General features: G+C 45.6%; 2 protein-coding genes across 2 annotated transcripts in view; one reads left to right on the forward strand and one right to left on the reverse strand.

Moving 5' to 3' along the window:
* The window catches only part of OGFOD3 (2-oxoglutarate and iron dependent oxygenase domain containing 3), a 31,114-nt gene extending 27,901 nt beyond the window's left edge, over positions 1-3,213 (reverse strand). The window contains exons 1-2 of the mRNA XM_030461660.1: positions 2,949-3,213; positions 2,428-2,639 (exon numbers count right to left, since the gene is read on the reverse strand). Coding sequence (XP_030317520.1) covers positions 2,428-2,639; positions 2,949-3,034 — 298 coding nt within the window. The 5' untranslated portion in view covers positions 3,035-3,213. The remainder of the gene's footprint in view (positions 1-2,427; positions 2,640-2,948) is intronic.
* A 64-nt stretch (positions 3,214-3,277) lies between these two features.
* HEXD (hexosaminidase D) lies at positions 3,278-10,375 on the forward strand. Its single transcript, XM_030461661.1, has 12 exons — positions 3,278-3,408; positions 3,492-3,601; positions 3,679-3,766; positions 4,176-4,340; positions 4,658-4,841; positions 5,103-5,174; positions 5,873-6,068; positions 6,728-6,810; positions 7,594-7,672; positions 7,750-7,851; positions 8,270-8,359; positions 9,153-10,375. The coding sequence occupies exons 1-12, from the start codon at positions 3,328-3,330 to the stop codon at positions 9,319-9,321; spliced, it is 1,419 nt and encodes a 472-aa protein (XP_030317521.1). The 5' UTR covers positions 3,278-3,327; the 3' UTR covers positions 9,322-10,375.
* The last annotated feature ends 1,271 nt before the right edge of the window (positions 10,376-11,646 follow it).

An 11,646-nucleotide genomic window follows, 5' to 3' on the forward strand; every position in this document is an offset into this window, starting at 1 on the left:
GATTCACAACATTCAGGAGAGATATTGGCAATCTCAGAGTACTTTTGAGAAGTATAATAGAAGTATAATATAATTCTTCTTTGAGAAGAATTAAGCTACAGATAGGGCAGTAACCTTAAAGTTACTTCTTCACTTTGGTGGTTTGTAAAATACACAACATGAAAAACGTTCAGTCTCAACAGGATAAAGAAAATGTATGGTCCTGGGAAAAAACAATGCAGAAGACAAGACCCAAAGTGGACACAACACCAGAGCACCACCATGCTAATAAAGAGCACAGTTACTCAGGAAGGAATGAAATCCCCACTTAACACAAGAAAGTCCTAAGGCAGCAAAAATAGCCAAGGTCTGGCCACAGGGCTGTGAACACAGATGGGGCTACGCTCAGAGAACACTCCATCTTCTGCAAATATACTAAGTGCCTGGTCTCTGAAAAGCAATGTATGTTATGTCTGTGTGAAGCATGTTTACTGGCAGGCAGTGCTTTGGAAATAAAACCAGTGCTCTGTGTCACCAACTACTGCATCATCTGAAGCAAGCTAACAGCTCAATTGCATTCATTCAGCTTGAAGCAGGGACAGGTGCATAAATAAAAAGTTCACCTTTGCTGGGGAAATTTAACAGCTCAGTACCAGGCACCAAGTGATGACAGGAATGTGCCTCCTTCTGAAACAGAGCCATCAGCTGTGGATGTCAGGCCATAGTAAAGACAAAGAATGAAGAGCTATGGAGTGACAGAAAGCTGTTTCCAGCAAAGAGACAAAAGGCTTTTAGAAAACCCTAATCTGCATTTCCTGCCTCTGCAGGCTATGGGAACACAGTGGGCAGCAGGGCTCGGCAGATCATCACCACCCTCTTGTGGACACCAGCAGGAGAGAATTCTCTGTCACAGCACGGCTTCAATTAACCACCGAAAGCAACATGTTCACATGCTTCTAGTACCATTGATCTCTTTCTGGAAGCATAATACAGGGGAAGATCTGTAAAAACAACTGCTAAAAACGAATAGTCAGTCCTGTAAGTTAAGTAGCAGCAACCAAACCATCAGAAAGACAAGATACAAACTCACAAGGTGACATCCTCTCCTGGCATCATTCTCACACAAAGGCAAATGATGCCACACTTCACCTGCAGGCAGCATTTGCAGACATCACAAGAACAGGAGAGTCATTCCTTCCTCTTCCCAGGCAGACAGCCTTCAAGTTCTGCCCTCCTTATGAAGGAAAGAGCATTTGATGGGCTTGCCAACACAAGTCCACAGCTCAAAAAATAACTCTGACAAACTAGGGTGGTTTATTTGGAGGTTACTTTTCATAAGCAAAAGCCCTAATAGCTGAACGCAGACAGTTTGGGCCTTATTTCAGTCAGAATTACCAAATCTGTGGCAACACTGGCTGCAAAGCTCTCTCTGACCTCTGGTACCAAGACAAAACCTTGTCCAGTGCAGCCTGTACCCAGCACCCCTTGTCTTCTCCAGGTGACTCCTTACAAAGGGAGAGCTTCCACCCTTGCTGTAGCTGCCCTTGAAGTGCTAGAATACTGTGATGTGGTCACCCCTGAGCCTTCTCTTACCCAGGGAAAAGGTCCCACTTCCTCACAGCACAGGCTCTCTAGCCTTCTAGTCAACTTTAATATTCCTCAGCTCCAAGCAGCTCCTTCCAGCCCCCACACTGCCTCCAGCTTTGGGTCAGCAAGTGTTCTGTTAGGCACATGATGAACCAGAGCAAACAACTGGTTTGGCTAAAAACTAACACGGAAAATTGTTGGGTTTTTTTCAGATGAAATACCTAACTGTCAACACATGGACACACATACAGGTAGGCTAATACCTGCTCTGCAAGAGCAGAGCTGCTTTCTGGCAGCAGCACTATCTCAAAGACTTCATCAAGATACACTTTGCAAATCTGAAACAGAACACAGTCAAAGGTTATCTATGCAAACTACAAGCAAGACTCTTGCAGCTCTAAATCAAATGAAAGTTTTCCATTTGCCTAGATTATTTAAAAATCGAGCAAACAAAAATAAAACCAAAACATCAATCTGGCAGAAAAGCAGGCTCAGTAACCTACCTCAGTTCTACTCCATAGCTTTTATGGTATTTAGTAGTAAAACTCACCCACAAGCTTACTACAGGAATCTCCAGGGTATGAAGAGACACTAGCAGCAGATTTAACAGGTTTCTCTCTCACAGCCTAAGCAAAGCAGTGTCAGAAGAGAGTCAGGTAGCAATGACAGGAAAACCTCTTAGCAGAAAGTTCCTGGGGCCAAGAGGCACCAATGTTTGGAGACCCAAGCAACACAGGTGCTTGTTAGAAACTACAGAGTTTCACAGTTCAAAACCTGATTTACCAGAGCTGACCATCAGCACACCTGATGCAGTCTTCAGAGAAACATTTCATCCCATCCCGGCCAATCCTACCCAAATACCTTCAAATCTTTTGTGGCTGTCGTAGTCCTCGGAGCAGGGGATCTCCACGAACTTGTCCCGCAGGCTCTCGCTGTGCCGAGCCAGTACCTCGGTCACCCCATCCCCGCCGCCCCGGCAGCTCCAGCCCAGGAGGCCTCCGGCAGCGGCCAAGGAGAGGAAGAGCGCGGCCTTCAGCCCCCGCGGCTCCTCGGGGCTTCTGCTCTTCTCAGCACTGGGGAGAAAACACAGACAGCTCCGGGCAGCGTGCGGCGCACGCCGGGGAGCTGAGGAACCGCTTCAGAACCGCTACTTCGCCTGGTACCTCCACGGACCCTTCGTTCTGAGCACTCACTGTTACAAACGTCCCCTCCCCCCCTCACTTCCCTCCGCCAGGCCCGGAGCCCACCGCCCGCCGTCCCGCAGCGGCTCCCTCACTCAGACTGCGGGCCCGGGCACCGCCACCCCGGGCACTGCGGCGTCCGCTGCCGGCGGGAGGTGCGGGGCGCTGCCCACATCCCCGCAGCCCATCCCCAGCCCGTACCTGCCGTGCCGGCGGTCCCCGCCCTCCGTCCCTCCCGTCCCGCCGCTCCCGGGGCCGCGCGGTGCTGCCCGCCGCTGAGCAGCCATGGCGGCCGCTGACACCGAGCGATGCGCCCAGCCCGGCTGCCAGGGGAAAGCTGTCGGCCAGCGGAGCTGGAACCCTTCGAGACGCCCACCAGAGAGCTGAGAGCAGCGGAGGGGCAGGGCGGGGAGCAGAAAGAGGGCGGGAGGCAGAGAAGCGCTTTGTACCGGGCAAGCGCGGCGGCGGCGGCAAGCCAAAGCAATCGATGCTGCCCGGCGGCGCCGCCTCCAACCTGGAGCCCCCAGTCCAGAGCAATCGATGCCGGAGAGAGGCGTGAGGAGGCGGGCATGAGGCCGGCATGGAGGCGGGAGGGCCGCGGAGGCGCCTGGTGCACCTGGACCTGAAGGGCGCTCCGCCCCGTGCCTGCTACCTGGCGGAGGTAAGGGTGTGGGGTGCGGGGTACGGGGATCCCCGGCCTCAGCCCGGCCCCAGCCCGGCCCCATCCGCCCGCTCTTCCCTCAGGTGCTGCCTCTGCTCCGCGCCCTGGGCGCCACGGGGCTGCTGCTGGAGTACGAGGACACCTTCCCCTATGCAGGGCCGCTGGAGCCGCTGCGGGCCCCCCACGCATACAGGTACCGCCCAGGGAAAAGGCCGGGGGACCTCGCTGCCCGGCCGGGCCCTGATGTCTCCTCTCGCTCTCCCCACGCAGCCCCTCGGAGGTGCGGGCGGTGCTGGGGCAGGCCAGGGCCCAGGGGATGGAGGTGGTGCCGCTGGTGCAGAGCTTCGGGCACATGGAGGTGAGCGCCGGGCGGGCCCTGTTCGAGGCCTGGGAGCGCTGGGTGGGTGTGGCGTGAGGGTGTTTGCGTTGGGAAATCGCTGCCCTAAGTCTGGGCACTCCGGTTATCCAGCTCCTGGCAGCTGCAGGTTCTGGAGAGCAGGGTGACACTGCGATGACGGCCCCGTTCTCATCACCTTTTGGGGCACTTCGTGATGGGACGCCCCCCCCCCCCCCCGCACGCTGGATAGTAAGGGCTGAGCTCTGGATCCTGTGCAGCCCCCAGCCAGGGGCTCAGGCAGCCCCAGCTCTCTCAGCCCAGCCCCAGGCCTTATGAAGGTTTACTCTTAGCACAGCCCTGGTGACACCAGAGCACTCTGCTGTCCCCTTCATCTTGGGGTTGTTCCCCCAGGCTCTCCTTTCTCTTGCAGTTTGTGCTGAAGCACAAAGAGTTCTCACATCTCCGGGAGGTGAAGGTGTTTCCCAACGCTCTCAACCCGCACAAGGAGGAGTCACGGGCACTGGTCAAAGCTATGATTGACCAGGTCATGGCACTACATGAAGACTTAAAATGGTTTCACATTGGATGTGATGAGGTGAGACTTCTCTTGAAATCTGTCTTGTGAGGCATGATGATAAGGGCAGAGAAGGCAGAGAATGCTTTCATTATTCTTCAGATATTTTTATTTCCATAAATTCCCTTATGTAATGCATTTAGTCACAGCCACAGCTTCCCACAGGCTGATGGAAATGCCTGCATCATCTTCAACACTGAGAGGTGCTTTTAAATATCTCCACTCAGTGTGTCACATCTGTGCAATAGCTTCTAAATATTGTGTGATTTCATGATGCTGCATCAGACTTGTTCCTGCTGTTCCTATACAAGGTTAGGATTATTTACTGTACATTTCAGGTCTACTACCTGGGCGAAGGAGAGGAGTCCAAGCAGTGGCTGCAGCAACAAGACAATACTCCAGAGAAGCTGTGTTTATCCCACATAAAAGTAGTTGCAAGTATTGTGGTCTCATCTTACCCCAGAGTGACACCCATTGTGTGGGATGACATGCTCAGAGGGATAAGTGAGGAAACATTGGCAGGTGTGTGACAGATGAGGGGGTGAGTCATATTTTGTAGCGTATGAAGAAGTTTACCCAACCAAATTCACTGGGAGAGGAAAATAATGAAAGCAAGAAATCTGAGAATAGCTGAAATATGATCCATTAGCCTAGAAACATTTAGTCCTTGGCTATGTCAGGCCTTCTGTGTGACTCTGTCTCTGACACCAATAACATGCTTTTTTTCCTCACTTTTAACTGGCCATTTCTCATTACTTAGGAACATTACTCTGTTCCTTTCAGAGTCTGGGGTCCCACAGCTTGTGCAGCCAATGATCTGGGACTACACAGCAGACCTTGATGTGGAGAGCAAAGGTTTGTGCTTCTCACCTCAGAAAGCAAATAGTTGTTATCTGCTAAGCAAAATAACCAGAACAAGATAGCATGATGAAAACACACCCTAGTTGCACACCAAATAACCCTTTTGTTGTTAATTTGCTTTTTATTGCTTTAACAGCATAAATATAGCCCTTGTTTGATCTCAAATAATAGTTGCAATGATTTATGGCTGTGGAATCACTGATGGCAGATGAGAGGTTTTTTACAAGCACTGTTTTGTTAACCTTCCTTGCATTAAAATGAGAGCTTCTTATTTAACAGCTCTGCAGAAGCTTCAGGGCTTCATACATCTATAGAATTAAAAGGAATGGCTCCTAAAGACTTCCGTAAGAGAATCAATCAAGCATCTAACATGCATACAAATATTTCTTTGTTAAAAGAAGAATCAGTTGTCAGACACTGCATGTGCTCATTATATACCTCAGTTCTTAGCATTGAAGCAATTTAGCAATTCAAGGGAATGGAATTACTGCAAACAGGGGGGCAGACACTGAAAGAGATAGCTCTGAGGGTATGTCTAATCTCTTATCCTTCTTGATGCTCAAAACTTGACAGGACAAGGCTCAGCAGCCTGTTGTAACTTGACCTGCATTCCTGTTAATTGGAGTGTTACAGTCAAGGCTGAAGATGGAGAAAAATGTGTCCTGCAAATGTTCTTCTGTGTTTTATTTCAGTGTGTCTTGTAGAGAAGTATCGTAGATGTGGCTTCTCCAAGGTGTGGTTTGCCAGTGCTTTTAAAGGAGCTACAGGAGTGAATCAGTCTCTAACCCTTATTGGACACCATTTAAGAAACCACCTTCAGTGGCTGAAAGTGGCAAGCAACAGCCCCACTGATGTCCTTGAAGGTATTGTGCTGACTGGGTGGCAAAGGTAAGGAACATCTTTCTAAATGGCTCCCATGTTCACATGGAACCAAACTTCCACTCAAAAGCTCCAGAAGAGGTACAAGGAGGCTGGGGATTTAGAGGGGAACTTTACAACCTTGCAGACCTTCCTGCTGGGCTTCTCCCAGCTGGCTGTAGGGTGGATTTCAAAGTTGCAGTCAACTGCTACAGTGTTAAGCAGCAGGAGCAATTGTTTTGGCAGACACCAATAAGAGCAGATTGGATTTGAAGGCTTGAACGTATTTTGTACCCCCTTGGACTTCTTCTAGAGAGCACAGTTAGCAGGATGCATGGTGTGTGTCTCAGTGTCCAGTATGAATACAAATAGAGTCAAGGTCTATAAAAGACAGCTTGCTAGTTGCTAAAATTAAGAGATCTAAGGGAATACCAGAGAACTGAGTTCCAGTTTCTGTCCCTAGTTGATGGGGGTCCAAACCTAAATGAGCCAAGCAATGTGTTTGGTTACCTGTTCTCTTCAGTAAAACAGGAGTACTTCACATTTCAGAGGTAGAAGGTCCCTTCTCTGAGATAGAAACTGATGTTTCTAAAACTCTTTGGCTTGTACTGATTAAACATTAACACTTCCCACTGCTTTTGTGTGTTCTAGCACTGAAGCATCTAATTACTGAATATTTTCTTCTTTAGGTATGATCACTTCTCTGTTCTGTGTGAGCTTCTTCCTGTGGCAATTCCATCACTGGCTGTATGTCTCCAGACACTAGAGAATGGTACAACGACAACTTTATTCTCTCTCAGCTTATACCTAGCACACCAATGAAGTGACCTTGCCCTAAGGTTGGCACAGGCTTATTACATTTTGAGGTGATTCGACTATCTGATAATCATCTGAATTATAAACAATTACATATATTGCATGTTTGTGATACAGGAGCAGAAAAGTCTCTTGGCCCATGTCTTTAAAAATAGCCATAATGATAACTAATGATTTGTTTTAACCCACAAATGTTCACAAGCTTCTTCATGCTTATACTGAAAAATTAAGCTGGATTGCTTTTGAAACTGATTTGAAATGCTACTGGTATATAAATTACACCAATTTAGATTCAGATCTTGTTTACATGTAAAAATTGTTTTAACTAGTCAATTTTTCTTAAAACTGATCTAGGTACTACACTGGTAAAATAATTCCTGTAGTTTCTGTTTTCTCTACAGGCACTTGCAAATAGAATTTTTATTTTTGTCATTCTGCATTTCTTATTTTCAAAATAAAACCCCCACAACTTACTTGCTTTTTACTAAGGCACTGAAAATATTCAGCATATTGAAAGGGAGGCTAGTAACTAGGAAGTGCTTTACCTAGCACAAGACAGTTGTGTGAATGACAATGTACTTCTCCCAAGTTTTTTTCCTTTTTTATTTTCATTTTACCTTTTTAAAAGTCTTCACCCAAGGAGAAGTAAGCCAATATTGAGTACTCCAGAAAAACCCTCTTTTATGAACGTTTCAGTTATTTAGGTTCCTTTTTACTTATTTCCACTGTCTTCTTCCAGGTGGCTATTCTGCAAAGATCAAAGAAAACGTGGAAAAGCTCCTGGGAATGACCAACCTGGAAACTGATACTTTCATGAGGTAAAATTCCAGCTGTGGGATTCAGATGTTTCTCATTGTGTGATAAGTTCAGAAACTAATGGATCCTCTTTGGACAGCACGAGTCTGGGGACTTTTCCTGGGAGCAATATCCTTACTCTTGTGACACAAGTTAGCTTCTACCTCAAGTCATCAGTGGATGAACTTCTTGAAAGGAACAAGTAAGCAAGTTATGGTGATTCTCTGTCTGTCTGCAGAAGAGGGGCATCAAAAGGGGCATAACTTGAGTAAAGTGATACAAACACCAAGCTCCACATTTCAGGCTCTCATCCCTATACACTGACACATCACCAGAATGTAATTCTTGGATACAAATGTAAGATATTTCAGCAGAATTTCTGAACACTATGTTGCATTGTGTCAGGACTACAGTTATTTCCTGAATTTTAAATCTTGTTTACATTTAAAATAAATTTTAATTGTATGGTTACAAAAAGAAATAATTCTTGAAATGAAACTTAAATTACAACTGATGACCACTTATTCTCATCTGCCAGGAAAAGTCTTTTAAAAACTATTTCCAACGATACAAAATTTACTTATTCCTTCCTTAAGCAACCTGTTCATACTAACTTTCAGGTATGTCACAGGCTGGTTCAGCCCATACCACAGAAAAAGGAAGATTATTCATCCTATAATAATGCATCACTTCCAGCCAGATGCAGTAAGGTAACATCAGTTCTTTTGCCTTATAGGGGAAGTAAAGTCTGACATATTTTGGGCATTCAAGTACATATAGTTTTGTGTCCTTGCCTCTTTCCAAAATTATTTCAGAAGCATCAGTGGAAATCAAACGATCAAGTATTGATAATATGGTTTTAAACAGAAGAACACCTTACTCTGCCTTCTGTTAAACAAATTATGAATACAAGTTCAAAACTGGTCTCTGAGAAACTCTTATTTGTATATGGAGCTGTCCCTATACAAAGCTGCTGCATTACAGCAGTTCTGAGCCTCCCTGTTGGAGCTTTCCATGGGCCAGAGTCCAGGCAGAGCTTGGAATAAAAGCAGAGACCCCTGCTCCCTGTCACAGTATGGGCTTTTCAGAACTTTTAGCTTATGCCGTTTCACCCTGAATGGTTAATTTACATTTTTTTGCTGTGATAAGGTGCACATCCAACAGCATCCGCTCTTCCTGATAAAAAACAGAATTAAATTCCCAACAGGTCTCTCAGTGAGTTTCAGTTACATTTAAAATGAGCATAGTGAGTTTTTTTCAGCTCACATTTCAGCACTTTAAAAGTCATTACATAAGAAAAGTGCTAAGATTAATGGTACTCAAAACAGCATTAACATTTTTCCATCTGCACAAACTCAAATCCCTTGGGCTCTTGATGCTTCTTTTCCTGTAAAGTAATTTGAAGGACTGTTCACCCTTTAAAAGGCTCAGTAACACAGCCCTCCCTGGAGACAGAGCTCAGCTGCAAATGTGATTGTTTCTTCCTGTCTGATTTCTGCTTAGTCTTCTCTCCAAGTGGAATGCTGTGGTGCAAGACCTCCAAGCAGCCATGGAGCAAGTTTTCCACAAGTGTACTATAGAGGAGTGGATGGAGGAGAATGTCCAGCCCAGCCTACAGAAGCTGCAGGAAGTGATGAATGATTTAGATAAAGCAATAAAAGCACAAAATTAGGGGCATCTCAATTAGTCTGTCTTACTCCATGGGAAAATATGGCTAGTGCAAATTTTAAGCAAGTCCTATGGCCAGAGATTGGCATCTTCAGAGGTGAAACAACTGTGATTAAACAAAAGTGACCTGAAGGCATAAAGGAATTTATTAGTGTAATAAACTTCAACTTTCTTTTAATTTTCCTGTCTTAACACATTGTTGAGCCTTAATTCAGCTGCTCTGGAAGTCAGATTTGCTCCCTTTGCATAACAGAATGCAGGAGTGAGAATTCAGCTATATTACAAAGCAAGGGAAAAACCCAATTTATTCCATTGTAGTAACATACTCTCTGTATAACAGTGGCCTGGAAATGTTCTGCAAGTTTTACTATAGTCAGCAGCCAACATGTCATCCCATTTACATTTTCTATAAAACAAAAGGTTTAGTATACTTTAAACAAGCTTTAAGTCCTTATGGTCTGTACTGTGACTCCTTTGTCTTTCAGCTCTGTTGAGGTGTGTTCTACCATTACATCATGGCAAATCCTTCCACAGCACTTAGCAGCTTTGTTCCACATTTTGTTTCGGATTTTTTCAGTCTTTGAAACATATAAGAACACCGGTCTTAAATCCAGCTTTGATTAGCTTGGGACCAGGAAGTTAACATCCAGTTTTTTGCAGGACTCTGAGCAATTCTAGATGCTCAGCATGTTGCAGCAGATGTGTGGAGGAACATGTCCCATCACAATAGAGAGGGAGCTGCAGAAAGGGGTTTGTTACCCACAGTCAGTAACACTTGGGCTGTCAGAGGAAACTGCCTTAATGTGTAGGACTTGTGGCTTTTTGCCAGATCATCATCTAAGCTAAGCAGAGCTTCATCCCCACAGAAAAAACACATTGCTATGTAAAACGTGACCAAGACTGCAGGTTCATCTAAATTTCAAGCATAAGTCTACCAGATATGAGGGAAAAATGCTGAACTGCATTCTGATTTAATATTGAACTTCTAATAATGTATAGTGATAAATTTTGTGGGCTTCACTGGAGCACTCATATAGTCACCACATGGGAAAGTATTTCAGAAGTCTGGTAGGTTAAGTACACAACCATGAATATTCAAAATATTCTTTACTACTTAGGTTAATTTATTGCTTTCTTGAAAGTCTTATTTTGGAAGCACAAGTATTGCAATTTTCTTGGAATAGTCTATTATAACGTGCGTCTCTCTCTAGACAGTGTGAGAAGTACAGCATAAAAGGAATTCCTTTAACTTAATGAGCTACAGGAATTAGGTCCATGTAGTGAAATGAGGCAGCCAGGTACCACTAATTGCCAGGTAGTGGGCATGAGCTTGTGTTAAGCCCACCTGTGCCTGATTAGGGTGGGCCCCCACTGCACATGGGCAGGATTAGGGGGCCAATAAAAGGTAAGGCTCAAACTCACAGGCTCAGCTCACACTGGAACTCACAACCTCGGCATGCTTGGCTTTTCCTGCTTCTATGAGCACCTCACTAACCTGACTGCGCACCTGGAGCTTTGTCTCAGTACCGCACTAACTTGGTTGTGCCATCAGAGCTCTTCACCACTAGGGTGAGGCTCGAACCCACGGCCTCAGCATTGCTCGGGTTTGCTGTATAAGTACCGCGTGCTAACTGGCTGCGCCACTTGAGCCTCACCCCGACAGTGATGAGCTCTAGTGGCACAACGAAGGTAGCGCGGTGCTGAGAGAAGCAGGAAAAGCCAAGCATGCCGAGGTTGTGAGTTCCAGCGTAAGCTGAGCTTGTGAGTTTGAGGCCTTACCTTTTATTGGCCCCCTAGTCCTGCTCATGTGCAGTGGGGGCCCGCCCTAATCAGGCACAGGTGGGCTTAACACGAGCTCATGCCCACTACCTGGCAATTAGTGGCACCTGGTTGCCTCATTTCACTACAGGTCCATGTGCACATTTTTACCTAAAAAGAATCTTTTCCTATGTATAACTTAATTACAAAAGTCACTTACGTTGAAACAAACAATATCATAATTTATTTTACTTTAATAAATCCTTTGATACTCAAAATGTTTGTGGAGAGTGCTTTTTCTTATTTTTCATGGGGCCTCTTGGTTTGGTTGAAAGGGGGGGGGAAATACAAATATATTCACAAGTGGGAAGTTGATTGTATCAGCTTTTCTGAAACCAAAAGCTGGGCTGCTCTAAAAGAGTGAAAGCAGGGTCAGTAAGGAGCTGGATATTTGGGCTTCCTGTGTCCTGCTCTCCATTAACTCTTTCAATAGAAGTGAGCCAAGTGGTAATTTAGACTGCCATCAATAATTTAACACATTTTAATTAAAACCTGTAAAAAAGACTACAGT

Source organism: Calypte anna, chromosome 18, assembly GCF_003957555.1.
Source record: "Calypte anna isolate BGI_N300 chromosome 18, bCalAnn1_v1.p, whole genome shotgun sequence".
Taxonomy (NCBI): Eukaryota; Metazoa; Chordata; class Aves; order Apodiformes; family Trochilidae; genus Calypte; species Calypte anna.

Excerpts from the sequence above, each read along its gene's own strand:
- HEXD (XM_030461661.1), top strand. The coding sequence starts at position 3,328 with ATGGAGGCGGGAGGGCCGCGGAGGCGCCTGGTGCACCTGGACCTGAAG. Across the intron at positions 7,852-8,269 it reads GAACTTCTTGAAAGGAACAA|GTATGTCACAGGCTGGTTCA; the intron begins GTAAGCAAGTTA and ends ACTAACTTTCAG. Across the intron at positions 8,360-9,152 it reads TTCCAGCCAGATGCAGTAAG|TCTTCTCTCCAAGTGGAATG; the intron begins GTAACATCAGTT and ends ATTTCTGCTTAG.